At 31.0% G+C, this 18,710-nt stretch overlaps 1 protein-coding gene across 1 annotated transcript; it reads left to right on the top strand.

Moving 5' to 3' along the window:
* The first annotated feature begins 10,344 nt into the window (after positions 1 to 10,344).
* LOC134696491 (membrane-associated guanylate kinase, WW and PDZ domain-containing protein 2-like) lies at positions 10,345 to 14,986 on the top strand. The gene is made up of 5 exons (XM_063558324.1): positions 10,345 to 11,391; positions 12,479 to 12,686; positions 13,367 to 13,515; positions 14,442 to 14,511; positions 14,959 to 14,986. The coding sequence occupies exons 1-4, from the start codon at positions 10,689 to 10,691 to the stop codon at positions 14,504 to 14,506; spliced, it is 1,125 nt and encodes a 374-aa protein (XP_063414394.1). The 5' UTR covers positions 10,345 to 10,688; the 3' UTR covers positions 14,507 to 14,511; positions 14,959 to 14,986.
* The last annotated feature ends 3,724 nt before the right edge of the window (positions 14,987 to 18,710 follow it).

Raw genomic sequence — 18,710 nt, 5'->3', positions numbered from 1 at the left:
TAAGTGTCTTTAACAAGTACATAGTGAGCAGTGGTCGTTACAGACAAACGTTCACATAATCTGTATCAGTCAATGGGATAATTTAGGACGTCAATCAATGGCCACAGCCACACTGTTTTGCATATGATTCTATATATATAGTGGGTACATACAAGTTTAACATGTTTGTTCATTATTTCTTTGTTACATATTTTTCTCACTCCAGACATTTTATAGATTGCATGGTTGATTTAGATTTCCATTTGCTGTTTTAAGCACTGGCCTAAATATCCCATATTCAGAATCCTCCATCTTTATGTGTACCATGTAGAATATTTTAACAGCATCATTGTAACAAGATTGACAATTTCATTTTAAGTAAACTTGATCAAATATCAGTAGTAACTGATATTCAAAACAGTTTTCAGATTTTCATATCTTGCAACCTAAAAGGTTAGGAGGTAAAAGGTCAGGGGAAGAAATATAAGTGTTGATAATCATGTAACATTATTTTCTCTCTGAGACCACTTTAAGTATAGGACAAAACATAACTTAAAACCAAGCCCTGTAATGAACAAATGAATAAACATCAACAGTGCTAAATGTGTGTATATACTGTTAAAATTGTCTTCTGTCCATATTAATTTAAAATTTAAAATACATGTATATGATATTGTTAGATTTCTCTTTAACTTTTAATTTATGCTTCATGCATTCCCGGGAAATATAATCAGACTCAGTAAAGTTTGGTTGTTTAATTTTTGCTGTCTTCAACATTATTGTAGAATCAGACTTTGTTGAAACTCATGTTTATGCTACGGTATGTCTTTAATACACGTGATTATTTATATGACATTTGTGGATTTTTATGAAAATTGTTATGTATTCTACAAAAGAGAATGGAGTAAAAGCTTATGAAAGTGGACATTGGTGTGTACTTACTTCTAACTTAAGTTATAAAATGACATGTTGATCTTACACAGAATGTATTCTTAGATTAATGTAATTTCAAAGAACTTGATGTTATTGAGAACGATTTATTAATTTATAGCTAGGCTATCTTAAATTGTTTCATGACAGATGGATGAAAAGATATTTCATGAAAGAATTTGAATATAAATGTATTGCATACATAGCTTATTCAGGTTTGTTATGATAATGAATGTGTATCAATGTATAGAATTTAATGAAGGTCACTGCCATTGAAGTAATATTGGTTTCTGTCATTATTAAATGAGACTACATCTTGAGATATTTTAATAATTTATGGGAAAAGAAAACTTCATTCAGTATCTGTGTAATTTTTTTTTTACAATTTCAATTTTTTTTTTAAAGATCTGACAACAGTTGAAAATATATAGTTTTGAAATCACAATATGTTTTCTGTACCACATAAGCTATTTGAATTTAAATAGTTCTGATTTTAGAATATAAACAAATAGTTGGTTCTACATTTTCTTTGATTGAAAATTACAAATATTAAACTTAAATTTGAATTAAAATTTGGTTGATACCATTGATTTAAAAAATATATTTCATTGAAAATAAGGAGGCATGAATTTGTTCAGCGTTAATTTTTCATTTAAAGACTACACAAATTTTAATTTTCAATGGCCTAATGTCAATATAAAGTCATTTAAATTATTTTACTGTCCATAAACCTAAAGTCAAATTCAAATTTCAGTAATTACTTGATATTACAGCTAATTTATTTGATACTTTTCTTACAACTTCTATATTTATTATGTTTTTGAGATGGAATGTGTATTTAAATCAGTTATATATCAGATAATACTATTAAAGGTAGTGAAAGCTCGTACAAATATTTATATGTTATATTAAGTTATTGAAACGAGTTCTTCCTATGATATGAACAAGAGAAACAAAAAGATGCAGTTAAATTACCAAAATGTTTTAACATATTATTAAGATGTTGAAGTTTTATTTAAGGTGCTGTTATCATTTCTATATCATCAAGAGAAATAAACTAATTAAATAATTAATGTAGTTCTTTTTTTTTTTACATAACCACCATATTAGGTTGATATATTGATCTCACTTGGCTTGATCAAGTTGTGATAAGGTCAAATATGTATCAAGCTGAATTTAAAGTGTCTTGCAATAAAACTTATAAAAATAAATGATTAAATATATCTTTGTTATATTTAACTTTTATTATTTTGTGTGGTAAACATTGACTGATTGAGTGTTGCAAACTTTAAGCATCTTCTTAAGGAGTTAGACCTTGGTTCAGGTAGATAACTCTTAAAATCAGTTATGTGTTTGTAAAAGTCAAGTTTCATCAACATATTTTAAGCATTTACCTGAAACAGATTGAAAATAATCTATGTAACATAGAAGCTTAGAATATATTTATGAAAATGGATGACACAAACGTACTGATGATTTTAAGAGTTATTTCCCTTAACCTAGGTCTACCTCCTTAAGTATTGGGTAAGAATGTAAGACACACAGACAGCTGCTGAAGGAAGATACATTGGTGTTGATGTTAACTATTTGAACAAAGCTTTATGAATTCAAGTACAACCTAAGATTTGCCTTCAATTAAAACAAGTATGTTATACACATAAGATACATGTAATTTGAGGACTTAGTATAACTTATTATATAATATATTAGAAGGCAACATTATCTCATAAAAGTTCTTATTTCAAAAGTACTAAAGTTAGACAGCAGTAGATTCAATAATAAATTTTAAATAAAGAAACAACAAAGAAACAAAAACAAATTCACCCCAAAACTTTTTTTTATATTGGTATCACGTTGGCGTCGTTGTAGTCCGAAAGACATTTGGTTTTCACACTCTTATTTTAGTAAAGTAAATACAAATCTATGAAATTTTAACACAAGGTTATGAATTAGGGGGGAAAAAAAAAAAAAAAAAAAAACAAGTCCCATATAGGCATTTTTCTCCTTTTTTGCACAATAACTATAGTATAAGTAAATAGAAATCTATGAAATTTTAAAACAAGGTTTATGATTACAAAAGGAAGGTTTGGATTGCTTTTGGGAGTTTTGGTCCCGTTTTAATAGTGGTCTACATTAAGGTCAAAAGGGTCCAAAATTAAACTTAGCTTGATTTTAACAAAAATTGAAGTCTTGGTTTTTTTTTATATTCTGAATCTAAACATGTATTTAGATTTTTGATTATGGGTCCAGTTTTCAAATTGGTCCAAATCGGGGTCCAAAATTATTTATTAAGTATTGTGCAATAGCAAGAAATCTTCAATTGCAAAGTATTGTGCAATAGCAAGAAATCTTCAATTGCACAGTATTGCGCAAAAGCAAGAAATATCATATTGCATAATATTGCGCAATATCAATTTTTTTTCAGTTGCACGGTTTTTGCGCAATAACAAGAAATATTCAATTGCACAGTATTGTCCTGTTTTCAAATAGGTCTACATTAAGGTCCAAAGGGTCAAAAATTAAACTTTGTTTGATTTGAAAAAAAAATTGAAAATATGGTGTTTCTCTAATATGCTAAATCTAACCATGTATTTAGATTTTTAATATTTTGGTCAAGTTGACTTATTTGTAGATCTTATCTGTTATCAAATTGGTCCAAAAAAGTTTTGCTTTAAAATCAATTGATAAAGATAATTCAGTAAGGCAGCAACCATTTGATTTTCTGGGGGGGGGCTATGAATTTTTTTTCTGTGCAAACTTTTTTTTTCGCCTTCGCCGAAGTACAATCTATTTTTTTAGCAACAAACCGAAAACAATTTTTTTCTTTCACTTTTATCATTACATATAGTGGCAGCTGAGGGTGAAACAAACATTTTTTTTTTCTCAAGAGTCCAAAACAAATTATTTTTTTCACCTAAAAATGGAAACAAACTTTTTTTTCCAAAAATCGAGTTGACCTCAGATGACCATATAAGCGATGTAAACATAAATATATTAATGATTAGATATAAATAGATTAAGCCAACACGTGCATTTGAATTTCTATAGGTCTGTTTAATTTTATCTTATAGATTAAAATATATATGTTTCTCGTTGTTTTTTTACAACATTGTACAAGTGGAAGAAATATTTTTAATGGATCGAACCAGTCATCAAATGATTTACCTTTGTTTCACTTTCAATGTTGACATTCCTTTCCTTTAAATAAACAGTACATGTACAAAGCATGCGTTGTCCATCTCTAGTTAAGGGGTTAAATTGAAGTTCACTTGAATACGGATTTAATGAGGTCGACTAATTCACTTGCAAGTGAATCAGTCATCATCCATATTGTTAAGCTTAATTTGACAAAATTGAACCATTTTGGCTGCTTAAAGCGAATTAGGGAGCTACCATTTAATTTTTATGGGGGGCTAGGATGAAATTTGAAAAAAATAGGCAGGACAGGAGTTTTGAGTAAAAAAAAAAGGCAGGATGAGACACTTGAAAAAAAAAAGTCAGGACGACATTTTAGGTAAAAAAAAAAGTCAGGATAACCTTAAAAAAAAAAGACAGAACCGAACAGAGTGAAAAATAAAAAGGCAGGACAGAGATTACAGGTTAAAAAAAAATGCAGGACAAAAATTTTCATCCTAGCCCCCCCATAAAAATCAAATGGTAGCTCCCTTATTATTTCATTATTTCACTTTTATTATTGATTGAGCAAAAACAAATCATACTTCAAGTTTTTATGCATCTCGTAGCTAGTGCCCCTTTAAAAGGAGGTAAGTTTACCTGACCTAACAATGACTTCTCTGTTCAGCTAACAAGCAAGCTAACCAAAGATATTACCATTAGCTACATACTGACTGAAATGTACTGTAAAGATTTAAAACATTTATTTGATTCATGAACTATCCTTGATTTTTACCAAACTTATAGTGAAGCTTCTGACAAACAAAAGATAGTATAGAGAGGAATATTTGTATTAGCTTTTTCCTGATTTTTGTTGAGCCTGCGATTAACAGCAAAAGCAGGCGAGACACTGGGTTCAGCCGATCATTTTACAATTTTTACGAATGTTTGATACCTTTCCTGAAATTTTCCAGTTACAAAATCGTTTACAAAAACCACCCTGCATCAGTGAACATACTTAACCTCGATCTAAATGCCCGCGATTTCTCGGGTGTGTTCCAGTGTTTATAACGTTGGACTTTTTAAAATAAAAAGATGTTGCATTATTACCAATGAGACAGCTCTTTCTCCAACTTGTAATGTTTGGTTTTATCAGCTTTTCAGTGTATTATGTTTAGGATTTAAAGCTTCGAACATCATTGAAACCATATTGCATCTTGTAAAAATGTACAAATGTTACTGGTTAATGTAATATGTAAATTTGATATCATTTGAAGAAAATCCAGAGAGTCATGTGGAGGTATAACTATACTGCAAGAGTTTTAGTTTGATCTGGAACGACTATTTGCCAAAAAAATAATACGCAGTTAAAACTACATTTTCATGGTAAAATTCTCAGATAACAAAATCAATGTACTAATTTCTAAGGTAGATAAATATTTCCCTATAATATACTGCATCAATATTTAAGTGAAATAAACTAACATTTTGTACAGGAAAGTCTGTTGTTCGTATTCACACCAATGACACAGGACGCAAAGATGCCTACAATTACCCGGATGCTATATTGGACTACCACACATCGTTGTCAAGGTACGGAATCAAGATAGATAACTCAGTTACTTTTCTGATAAAGGCATGCAACAATGCTTTTGTTTCATTATGTCGCTCAAAACTAATGTCTGCAAAAGAAAACTATTACGAGATTGCTTTTGGATCCGTTCAAAATTCCAAACTTCGTATCCATAGATTCCACCAACAAGCAGAATCGTATAAATTAATGCATTCTGGAGTTTTGGACTGCAATGAATATAAAGCGTTTTGGATGTCTTGGATAAATGGATCGATTAGCATTGGGAAAGGAGTAGATAGGTGTAAAAACGAAGTTTTATCCTGGCATGACCCAAATTCGTTCTCTATCAAGTCTATAGGAATTATGACAGGATATGGATCTACAGGAGAATGGCTTGTTTTAAATAACACTGGTAAGATTTGTCTATACATATAACACATCTGATCGCTGTATATCTATACTACTAAGGGAAGAGACCCACTTCATCGAGCCGCAACTCCAATGAAACCATTAGTCGAAAATATTGTGATATGACGTATAAATGTAGTGTTTTGTACTCCCTAAATGCTTTTTTGAAAACATTTGTTTTTTTACAGAAAACACCATTTTTTTGGACATATCCAAATTCGGAGACCGTTATCGATCTGTATCTTAAACGCTTTCACGCAGCCATTTTTATTTCGCGGGCATCTTAAATTCTAGTATGTATAAAGTTAAATTGTAAAAGTTTTTAAATTTGACAATCACAAGTATACAAAATATTAAACAGAAATCGAAAATGAACGATGCAAACACCACTCAAAACCGATGGATACCTCAAATGCACCAATAGCTAAGAATATGTGACCACAGTCGTGTTCAAGTATTGAAAAAGAAAGCATAGTTGAAAAACATGTGATTAAATAATGTCATTGCTTTTCTGCTGTTATTAGTAAATGTATTTTGCAATATGATTTTTGGAAAACATGTGATTTTAAATATTCCAAGGGAAAGGGCGAAGTCCCATGGGATTGATCATTATCCAAAGGGATTATGTTTAAATCCCAGAGGATATTTTGGGGTCCCATGGGATAATTGTAGTCCCATGGGATATTTTTTGTCTCTTTGGACAAAACGAACCCTATCGGACTATTATTATCCCATGGTTTTTTAATATCCCATTTGACAAAATAAAATCTAATTGGATTCAAATTATAGATATACAGAAATGGATGTGTTACTAAGAATTCTTTGTGGTAGTAAATTGTTATATAAGATAAATCTGTTTAATTGAATATTATTTTCCATGGCAATATACTGTTCTATATAACGGCTCAAAACTAAACGTTTCAACAATAAAGCAGATAATGTAAGTATCAATATATGTTTATTAATGAATTCTAGAATACTTTTTTGAAACACAATTAATTCCCATTTGAAATCAATGAAAACTTTTATTAGGCTTAACATACTTTCAGCTTTTTACATAAATCTGATTTTTTTCAGAATATTCCTCCACCCGAAAACAAAATAGTTTCTCATCATCTAGCATTGATTGATCGTAATTTGTAGTTCACTTTTTGGCCATTCAGCTCAGAACATTGTCGTTATTGTGGTTTCAATATCTTTATTGATGAGAATTATAACTGATATGACTTTTGACTTTCAATTTATACTGGTCTTGTTTCTATGTTTTCTCTTTTATTCTAAGTGATAGATTTCAATATATCCTTTACAATTCGTTATGGATTATAAAAAAAAAATGTTTGCATACAGGAAGCAATAACATATGATTTTCAATAAAATTAGCTATGCGGAATGGATTTTACTGATTGTTGATGGTTGTCCAGTGTCATCACTTGCTAACCCCTACAAGTATTCAATGGGACCCTAAAAAATCCTATGGGATTTAAAAAAAATCCCATGTGATAATGGTCAATCCCATGGGATATTGCCCTGTCCCATGGGATATTGAAAAGCCCATGTTTTTCTAAATCAAATTACAAAATAAATATAATAATAAAAGCAGAAAAGCAATGAAATTATGAATCCCATGTAATTCCGCAAATGCTGATTATATACACGACACTGTAGTTCTAGGCAGAGGCGGCAGCGGATTTGCAAATGAGTGTTTTGTAAATTGAAAGTGTCCAGTGTTTATCCATTAACACAAAGGTATGGACCGTTTATTGATAAACTGTAGTGTTTTCAACTGTAGAATATAACAAATCTTTTATAGGAGATGGTATCTAAGAAGGTTTTTTTTTATATATCTACTCTAAAAGCTACAATTAATGCACTTTTTTGGTAAGCATTGAGAATATTTTAAGACATGAACTTTAATAACAGAATATCTTTTCAGAAGTGTCAAGTCACGATTGTGGTTGTAAAAACTCCGAAGTAAGCCCTTCAACAAACAACATTTAAAAAGAAATGACGTCAGTTGATGAGCTCAAAAGTGCAATATCCATTAACAAGAAAACGCCCTCCTCTGCAAAAAGAAAGACCACAAGTGCGCGTGACGAAAGATTATCGTCTGCTTGTATTGGTGTAACAGGGTGTCTTATAATTGTATCTGTTATTATCTTTATTCTCATACTCGACTGTGTACCAACAAGAAGACAACACAAATCAAGGTGTTATTAAAACACACCTACATATATTCAGTATACAGATGTAACATCTTTGTTTCCATTAAACAAATACTTGGCAAAAGTAATTTTTTTCCATTTCGGTACTATAGAAAAAAAATAACATCAAATTTCATTGCATATAAGAAAACCATCACTGGAAGTTAACTAATCAAATTCCCCCTTATTTGATCTTTGTACAAGCTTTAGTAACCATATAACCTCAATTTTCCAAAATAAAAACATACTGTTGCTTTGAAATACCCAAGATATATGTTTATGACCAAGAAATGTTTTACTGCAATAAAATGTAGGATTAATTACCAACAACTGTCAAATTCAAGGAGTTATTTTTTTCGGACTATTTTCGTATACAGCTAGATATGACGTACCATGATTTGGTGGTATTACACCTACATGTGTGTGTTTTTTTTTATATAAAGCGATGTGTTCTTCACATATTTGGTTAGCCTTTTGAATTACATGTGTATTATTTTATACCTCTATTTTTGCTACATAATGTCTTCGACGTTATTTGTATATAAGCCTAGTACACTGTGACATGTGTGCTATTGTTTGTCTGTTTGGCCTTTTTCGATCTTTCGAGATCTATCGTCCGTCTTTTTGAATCTTTGAGTCTTTCTCCCATTGTATGGCGTCTTCTAGATCAATCTCCGGCGCAGAGCTCACATATCCGTTCCGTTCAATACTTTGTAACACTACACTTCAATTTGGCGACAATCCTAGTTGAAGGAGATGAAGCGATGAGATGATTCTCATAATTTCCGCCATCGCCACTTTACCTCATTTCCCCTAACCTTCCGCAAATATTTTTTTCGACAATCCTCGCTAAATTGTGTATCACGCAAGGACTTTGCAGAGAATACCGAATGCTTGTCGGCCATGAGGAAATTTCCTCATGGAGTCGGACAATGTGTGGCAGAGGTTATATTAAGTGCAGTATTGCAAAGCATGTATGGAACGGATATGAACTCTGCGCCGGAGATTGCTTCTAGATCTTCTTGAATCTTGAGTCAGTCCAGGAACATATATATTTACTATATATAGACATACTGTTCCCAGGGCAGTCGTTTTTAGTCTTAGATTAGAGATTTTTTATTTTATATGATCGGAAATCATTACTATGTGTAAAAAACTAGTATCTATAAATTTAGGTTTGAGTTTGTAGAAGTATGGTTTGGAAAAAGTGCAAGGTAAATGTATTAATAATCTGGTACGAATTGCTTCGCAGAGTATTAGTTGACAAAGTCACAGGGATACGAAAATAGTCTGCTTAAAACACTCGAGATAAAATTCAATATTTATAACCCTATTACAAAGTCGTCCCTATTTTCTTCCTCTGTCCTTTCTCTTATTCTTTGCAAATTTTTCCTCAACAATAATTTTTGATGGTATCTTCCTAGATTGGACATATCAGCTGTGCTAAGAATCAAGCTAACTGGGGGAGAAACTGCGTGTTTCCCCCTATAAAGTCCCGCGAAATTTGTTAAACAGTAGCGTAAGAAAACACAAATTCCATTAGTTAAAAATACGACAGAATACTAAAGATTTTATGTCTTTTCGGCCACCTAGATACTTCAACGAACGAACTATCTAGATTCTTATGCAAAGCATCTATAGATGGTTATGAGAAGTATCAAGATGGAAAATGCATCTAGATGGAACCATCGCCATTTTGACATAAACGGCCACTCATATATATGTGTTAACACGAGTTTCTTTTTCTGAACATCGTTCATGTTGTATGATTGAGATTGTTTTTTATTGAATTGAATTGATTTGAAATCATTTCTATAGTTAGAACTATAATATCTAATTATTTTTTTTCGCAGTTATTTGTTTAATACGTTGCACCGCACTATTTCCTAGTCTTTACTTTTTTAAATCTTTTTCTCTATTTATTAATCATTGTTAATTTGTTTGATCATTATTCTCTATTATATAAACCCCATCCATATAATATATAGAAAAAAAAACGACTTACTATGATTAAAAGACTATAAAATTATTCCCCTTGTGAGAGTCATCCGCGGTCCGCGTACACATGGTACATACGTCATTAATTGTCAGTTTGCTTTTTGTTTCATTATACATTTTATTAATTTATAAACATATTTATATGTTGTTAACGTCTTTAACTAAGTTAATTGTATTCAGCAAAGCTTTTGATTTCTTTTAAATTAATTGTGTACATGTATGAATGTATGATAATTTATTATAAAATACTTTCTCTATTCATACATCTCATATGTACGATTTGGAATGTAAAGAATTTAAAGGATTGTATTGTTGTTCGTTTAAATATAGATACTACATAATACCAGTGGCTATAAATAGGATCAAGGTGAAATTTGTGACAACGAAACTACTAATTTGTCGTTTTCTTAATTTAAGTGTAGGTTTATAATACATTTTGTACTAAAACAGTTGTCTACCGTTGCATTGAACTCCCCAGTAACGATATGGATAGTGAAAGTTTATGTAATAGTTCAGAGGATTTATTTTTCTTTAAGACAAGAAATAAATATCCGTATAATTCGAGTACATTTGGAAGTTCTAGTTCAGGAGATACATTCAACTTAAAACTACGAAATGGGAAGTTAAGGACTGCAATCAACGCTCTGACGGATGCTTTCAAAATGGTAATGGCGACCATTGACCATTTAATCCAGAAACCAGTTGACATTTTAATGGCTGGCGTAGATCCTGAAAATTCAACAAACAGAACGAATCTCAAAAAGTCAGAATCGGAATTGCAAAAAGTGGCATTTCTTCTGCAGGATGGACTTAAACGGATGAGAGAAGCCATGCAAGAACAAAGCAGAGCAATTAAGGTTTTGTCCGAGTTAGAACAATTTACACCTGGACACAGTAAATCACCAGATGTAGAACAAAGTTCAGTAAAAAGTGAAACAGTTAGTCCTTTGTCAGAGATGGATAACGTGTCTGAACAACAGGAAAATGAACAAACATTAGCAGAGAAATGTAAAATTCAAAACCAATGGGAAGCAATACAACAGGTGTGTGATGCAGGCAAAATCAATGCTCAAACAATATGTAACCATCAACGATTAGAACAGGAACGAAATTCTGAAAAATGTAGAGATATGCAGTCTTTCACAAATGAAGAGAACATTCTTGGTCGTGGAAATCAAGACCCCACAGGTAAACTAAACATATGAATAATAATTAATTACATATTTTGTCCCATACTTTACTCGTCTGGCGCATTAAGTATTATACAGCTTATACATTGATTTTTTCATTAACTTTTCGTGACATATGTACGTCTGAAAATGTTTACAAGTCTTATATTGATTCTGGGTGAGCATCCTTTTTATGAATGTTTCAATTGTTTACGTAATCTATTGTCAAACTGGCTATACCAGCAATCGTAGAGCAGCTGAATATAAAGTGTTTAATTGAGAAATAAATTGTTTGATAGCATCGAAAAAATTAAGAACAAAATTCTGACTCTACAAAAGAATAAAACCCATCCCCTTGAAGTTAAATGATTGCCCTCTTATCCATTTAATATAAAGATTTATCTCTTGTGTTAAAACCTTGTACCCAACTAGGCTATACAAGAATTAAAAAAAGTCATGAGCCACCGACGGGTGTGTCACACAGTGGTAATTTACTTTTTTTTTTATACTCAATGCTCTTCAATATCGTACTATATTTGGCCTTTTTAATATTTTTTTATTCGAACGTCACTGATAATTGTTTTGTTGACGAAACACACGTCTAGCGCAAATATAAAACGTAATCCTGGTATATATGATGAGGTTATATTTTCAACCACTGGGCCGATGCAACTAATGGTGTGGATTTATTTCCCCGAGGGTATCACCAGCCAGTAGTCAGCACTTCTGTGTTGACTTGAGTTATCATTGTTATGTGCATAATTATAAATTAACTGTTAACAAAGTTTGAATTTTTGAATAACTGAAGCTTTTCTACCTCTGGAACAGATTACCCCACATGTATTTGGCAAAATTTTTAGAATATTTTGATCCTCAATGCTCTTCAACTTCGTACTCTATTTGGCCAGGGTTTTACTCACTGTTGAAGGCCGTCAGGTGACTTATAGTTGTTAATTTAAGTAAATTGCGAAAACTGTTTTATTTGGGTATAAAACAACTGTTATTTCTGAATGTTTGATAACTTTAAATAGATTCAATTTGTAAAGTAGACAAATTTTTATCATTTAAATGAAGTTATTTGTATTAATATGTTGTATTATTTACAGCATTCAACAGAGACGACGACTTAACACACGAAACTAAAGAAATATCTTTACCGATGGGTTGGAGTTATAATTGGACATTTCGTGGTAGAAAATACTACATTGATCACATTAAGAAAACTACACACTGGAGTCATCCTCTTATAAAAGATAGTCTGCCAACTAACTGGGATAGAATTGAGTCCCTAAAACATGGCGTTTATTATGTCAAGTTAGTAATTTATAATTATTGTACATGTGTAAAACACTGAAATTTATTAATATTTGTCAGCAAATATAATTGAATGCACATATCGCACTTGAGATGTATAAATGCATAACAAAAAAAATCTCACTTTTCCGTTAGTAGTTTGAAAACTGAAAAAAAGCTCAGAGGAAATTGTAAAGAAACTTAATAAGGGCAATTGAAAAAACGAAACAAACAGAAACAAAACCATGGTATATAAAAGACAGACTGGCTGTCTGTGAAACACTTGTCACGCTTAACCTAAATATGTGTAATAGAAATTTCAAGTACTGGATATGATATTAAAAATTAAACATGTCTGAAAAAATTAGAATCGTCGACCACGGCAGGCAATTTATCAGTAAACGGATTAAAAAATGTGAAGCTGTCATATACAATCGTTAACAAGAGCCTTGCATCGACCCATATTTAATCGATATAATATTTATCCATCTTCATATCTAATTCACAGTTTCGTCTGCCTTGTGGGTTCTGGTTGGTCCTTTGGTTTTCCACTTCCTTTATATATGACTCAGTTAATCAAAATTCATTATGTTCTGTTTCGTCTTTGCTTATGACACACCAAGCAGGGACCTTAGTTTTAAAAGGAAATGTTTTAACTGTACACATATGTTTTTACAATTGTCTTGTATATTACATTTCAGTCTTCTTACGAAAACTGCTAAGTATGAACACCCGTTCGTGCAATCACCATTTCAAGATGAAGAAAATCAAACGACTTTGGAACACATCTCGGAGAATACTCAAAAACAACAACTTAAATTGGTTCCTGGAAAAGCATACCGAACACACGGTATGTTCGTTTACTTTAAATAATAAAAGTGTATTGTCAAAACTCATGGCACCAAATGGCACATAGAATTTACCCATCACTGTAAAGACATTTACTAGAAAACCACTATAAACCAAACAATTATTTATGTATTTTTTATGAGTATTTCATGTTTTTATTTATTATACTGTTTGCCAGAAGTAAGAACTTTTCCTGTACTATTTGTTTAGTTCATTGATAAAAAATTAAGACAAGAAAATAGTGAGATTTACAAAAAACTTTTTTTTAACCCATAACCAATTTTTTTAACCGGCCCTAAGTTTGGAATATCACCAGTTGTTATAGAATGGCAAATCTTCACTATTTATTTTTTGAAGGATGGAGAGTTGATAACATGATCGTTTTAATCTATCTTTATTTTAAATTTATTCACAGATTTTATAGACGGATTTGGGTTGATTTATAATTTAACATATTGTTATATGTACCTGTCAAGTGTTGTCTGTATGTCTAATAGTATTTGTTTGGGGTTTAGACAATATTTATAAAAATATATATAAATTATATTTAATGGACAAATAAGATCCAGAAGCAAGCAAAATGGAGAACTTCAATCGGATCCCAAAATGAAGTACACAATTATAGATTTTGGAGCATGCACTGTCGGTTAGATTATAGATTGAATGATAAATACAAAATAAGTAGTTTTAGAAAAAAAGGGACAAACAAACCAAAGTGAATGAAACAAATTAGACGAATTGCAAGAAAAGCATATAATTGAAGCTTTCATATTATATTCCATTTTACTTTTCAATATAGATATTTCTATTAAAATGAGAAAAAAAAATGTTGTTGGAATTCTGTCTCATTCCCATTTATCTAGAATATCCTTTTATTCATAAACAAACATAACATATTTGAAAAAATGAATGAACATGTTTTCACAGCAATGCCTTACTGGTTGCACGCTTACTTAAAAGACAGACAGCGATGTGATCATATGGTGAAATGATAGAGGTATGTACATGCTATGTGCCTGTAGTAAAAATCCAAAATCATTTCAAATAAAAAAAAATAATTCTTTAGCGTAAGAATTCATGTAAATAGCAAGGCTTTTAATTTATTGGATTTAACATAGTTTTTTTAACTGCCGTCCAAGAAAAACTATAAAATTTTGATTGAAACCATTGGCTGTAATGCTCGCTAAGAATTAATGACTGTCATGATTTATTTTTCCGGGTTAAAAATAATACGTATTTGAAACAACTTTTTGGAAATTTTGGGTCCTAAATGCTATACAACTTTGTACTTGTTTGACTCTCTAAATATTTTGATCTGAGCGTCACTGATCAATCTTATGTAGACGAAACGCGCGTATGGCGTATTAAATTATAAGCCTGGTACCTTTGATAACTATTTACATTATAAAGTTCATTAATAACTCACAAAATAATTTTTTTGCAGTATATTTTCAACCAGGATAAAATGGAATTTGAATGATGTTTCGTACAAGAAAGAGAGATTAACTGAACAGAGCTGTCTTCAGGTTTGGAGCACAACCGACTTAATTACAAGAACTAGCGCAATCAGGAGTATATTATTGAACTGCCACGTAAACCACCGATTGTTGACCAAGAATATCCTGCCGGGAAATGATTTTTACATGTATGCAGTATGAAGAATAAATGTAGCAAAACGTACCAGTTCTTTATTTTACAGCTGCGTTATATTTATATATGTTGTGTAAAAGGTATAATTTTCTACTCTAGCGAAAATAGTTTGTACAGATTGTATTTTAAAGCTATTTGATAGACACCATCGTTTACCAGGTGATTCAATACTAACACAGTAGTATGTTTACTTAGACATTTATATACACAACCCTAATACATAACAATGTCATCTTTAGGATAAAGCTGAAACTAAGGAGACCATATAAATGCTTTATTCTTATGTTGTGCTCCTTCACAATTATCTCAGGATAGGGAAGGATGAAGTGACTGGTTAAATCCAAAACATTTATTACTTATGTTTCTGTCTAACGTCATGACTCTGTATTTCAGGGGTCGTCGTTATCTGCTGGCTATCAAACTTATTTTTCTGTCTTTGTTGCTGTTGTGTAAATAAACCTTGATTTTCTGTTTTGGATTGTTTCTATATTTTGTAATGTCAAGACCTTCTTTATATTACTTAATGATATGGGTTGTGCTTATTATCGAATGAACTACGAATAATTCTTTTGCTACGCCACTAAGTCTTGTTGTTTATTCTTTAGTTTTCTATGTTGTGTCATGTGTATTTTTTTTCTGTTTGTCTTTTTCATTTTTAGCCTTGGCGTTGTCAGTTTGTTTTAGATTTACGAGTTTGACTGTCCCTTTGGTATCTTTCGTCCCTCTTTTAGTCTCTGGTCCAATCATCGGACATTATACCATATCTTTGTAATTTCATATTCTTACCATCATTTGTTGTTTTGTCAGTACCAATCAATAAATCAATCAATCTTTTACAACCCAGTTTATATTAGTATAATGAGTAGATCTCATCTGATGTAGTGCAGTATGTCGTTCAAACTTCTTGGACTAGGTTCTTGTTATGAAATTTGTAACGTGAACACATATATCGAGACCGGAAAGCCAATTTATCAAACGTCTCAGCTACTTTTATCATTACATCTGATTCGTTGCCTTGAGTTTTTAGTTTCTGTTTAATTTTCAAAAGTGAACAGTTTTCATACGAAAAGAACTCATGTTTACTTGATAATGCAATTGTTTTTTGTTTTTTTTCGACGTAAATGCATATATTTACACTAGAATTATAACATAAAAAATTAAGTGAAATCGACAGTATCGCATACTTCAATAATCTATCCGTTTATAGATAAAAAAAAGTACTAGAGTTCCAAATTCCTCTCGCTAAGTTGAAATACTATGTAGTTGGCCATTCATTTTATGGCATACATATCATCATGCGTCCGAAGCGCTTTTCTAGATTAATCTCACTCAGAAACGCTTAAGGCAAAGAATTGAAAGCCAAGTATTTATTATAAGAACCGAAACAATTAAAGATCTATATGACCAAAAATAATATTTATAAAAAATATAAACCCTAGTTTCTTTATAAAAAGACAATTTTAAAAATGATAATGGATTATTTCCATTTTTTTCCTGACAGTTACTTAATTGGAATTTTACTTCAATGAAATTTGACAATTTTGACCATCTGATTACGATTTAAATTGGTTCATATCTGTATTAATATTTACACATCTATGTCGTAATCAAACTTTCTAAAACAGTTGTAAACCCAATCCTGTTCCATGTTCATTGAAAGTAACACTACCATATTAGTTTTATCACCGAAAGTGTACTTACATGGGCAACACTAATAGTGCCACATGCGTAGAAGGGTCTCTTGGTTCTATATTCACCTGAGATCCCACGGTTTGATGGGTTTTGTGCTGCTCAGTCTTTTGTTTGTTTGTTATGGTGTGGATTGTAGATTGTACTTGTCTTTTGTTTTCCGCCATGACGCTGTCAGTTTGTCTTCGATTTATGAGTTTGAATATTCCTTTATAATTTTCACCTCCTTTTTTGGAAGATATGATTACCATTACAATTTTTCGCTTGGTTTAATAGCCTCTTGAAAAGTAAAACTCCTTCTACAATGATGTTAAACAGTACATGAGTTATTTGGACAAATACTATTGTATAGGGTCTTTTAAGAATAGTTTTGAAATTGTAAACAAACGCTTTAGCGAAACAATCATTTTAAAGAAATTGAATATAAATAAGGCCACACTTAAAAATATTTTGGTTTGCCCAAACCCTACCCAAGAATGAGACAGTGGGTAGGTAGGTAGGCATTTTTTTTCAAAGAGAGGAATTGAAGTATCAGGTGTTCATTAGTCTTCATGTCTATTTGATTAAAAAAACCTTCTTCAAATCTGGACAATAAAAGAATTTGAGTAGGCAGCTTTTTTCTGGGTAGGAAGCGTTTGGGCAAACAAACCTATTATTTATAATGGCCTAAGTAAAACTTGCGTTTTTAATACTTATTTTCGTTTTACTCTTACTTTTTTTACTAAAAATAAATCCTCCTTCAATTAAGCTTTTGTAAAACATAGTATCTTTATCTTTTTTCTGTTTTGTTTTTGTTTTATTTATTCCGTCCTGACACGTTTTGGTAACACATCTAGAATGACTATAAACAACACAATAAGGATAATTACAACACTACCAATACATCCCAAGCTAATGGAGGATACCCTAGAATCATCAGCACAATGTTTTCTCCTTTTATATGCAGAAAGCACTGTCTTGTCTTGAATACGAATGTCCTGTTTCAATTGCTGAATAGTATTTGTTAAATTTGATGGTAAATGTTGTCGACGGTTATCACATTGTGATGATGTATCTGTGGAAAAAATAAAATCAATTTCAACACGAATTAAAATAGCTGATGTAAATAATGAAACCAATATTTTCGTATAACTTAATATAGAGGATCACATTCGGGCTCAATTCGTATAAGTTTACAAAGGGTAGCTTAACGATATGCTACAAAATTTGTACTGTAAGTACAGTTACGCTATTACAAATCACAATTTTCTTCTATTTCTAATATGTTAAATGAGACACCTCCATGAATGTTGTTTGTTATCTTGATTTATCTCTAGCTTCCTAATTAATCTACCAGATTTGAACATTGGTAAACTAACGCCTTAGTTAACTACATAGACAGTTGTTTATTACATGTACATGTCATAAATTTAAAAAAAACTATTGTTTATTCATTTTTTCGCGCGCAAGTAAAATGAAAACACTTTTTTTCCCCATTTCCATTCTCAATTTTATGCTTATGCTAATTTGACTGACCATCTACAATCACGATCAACAAATATATTTATACATATAATCAAATAGTTAATACATATAACGTTTAAGTCGTTAACGTTTTTTTCTAAATGCTTCAACTAAACTATGTTTAGTAGTTACTTGTATGCACAGAAGAATTACCTTGAGAAGGACATTTTGTCTCTTAATTGAATGCTGGGAGAGTACATTTCATTTGCATTTATATGACAGTTGTTTTTTATAAAAAAAAAATCGTTTGATGTTTTAGACTTTTGAACAGTGGTATACTACTTTTGCCTTTATCAAGAGCATTTGATTTTACCATTGAAGACGGGTCTTTTCGATTAGAATTTTTCTTCGGAC

Source organism: Mytilus trossulus, chromosome 14, assembly GCF_036588685.1.
Source record: "Mytilus trossulus isolate FHL-02 chromosome 14, PNRI_Mtr1.1.1.hap1, whole genome shotgun sequence".
Lineage (NCBI taxonomy): Eukaryota > Metazoa > Mollusca > Bivalvia > Mytilida > Mytilidae > Mytilus > Mytilus trossulus.
Note: the sequence above shows the minus strand (reverse complement) of the source record. Positions and strands in the feature narration are given on the sequence as shown.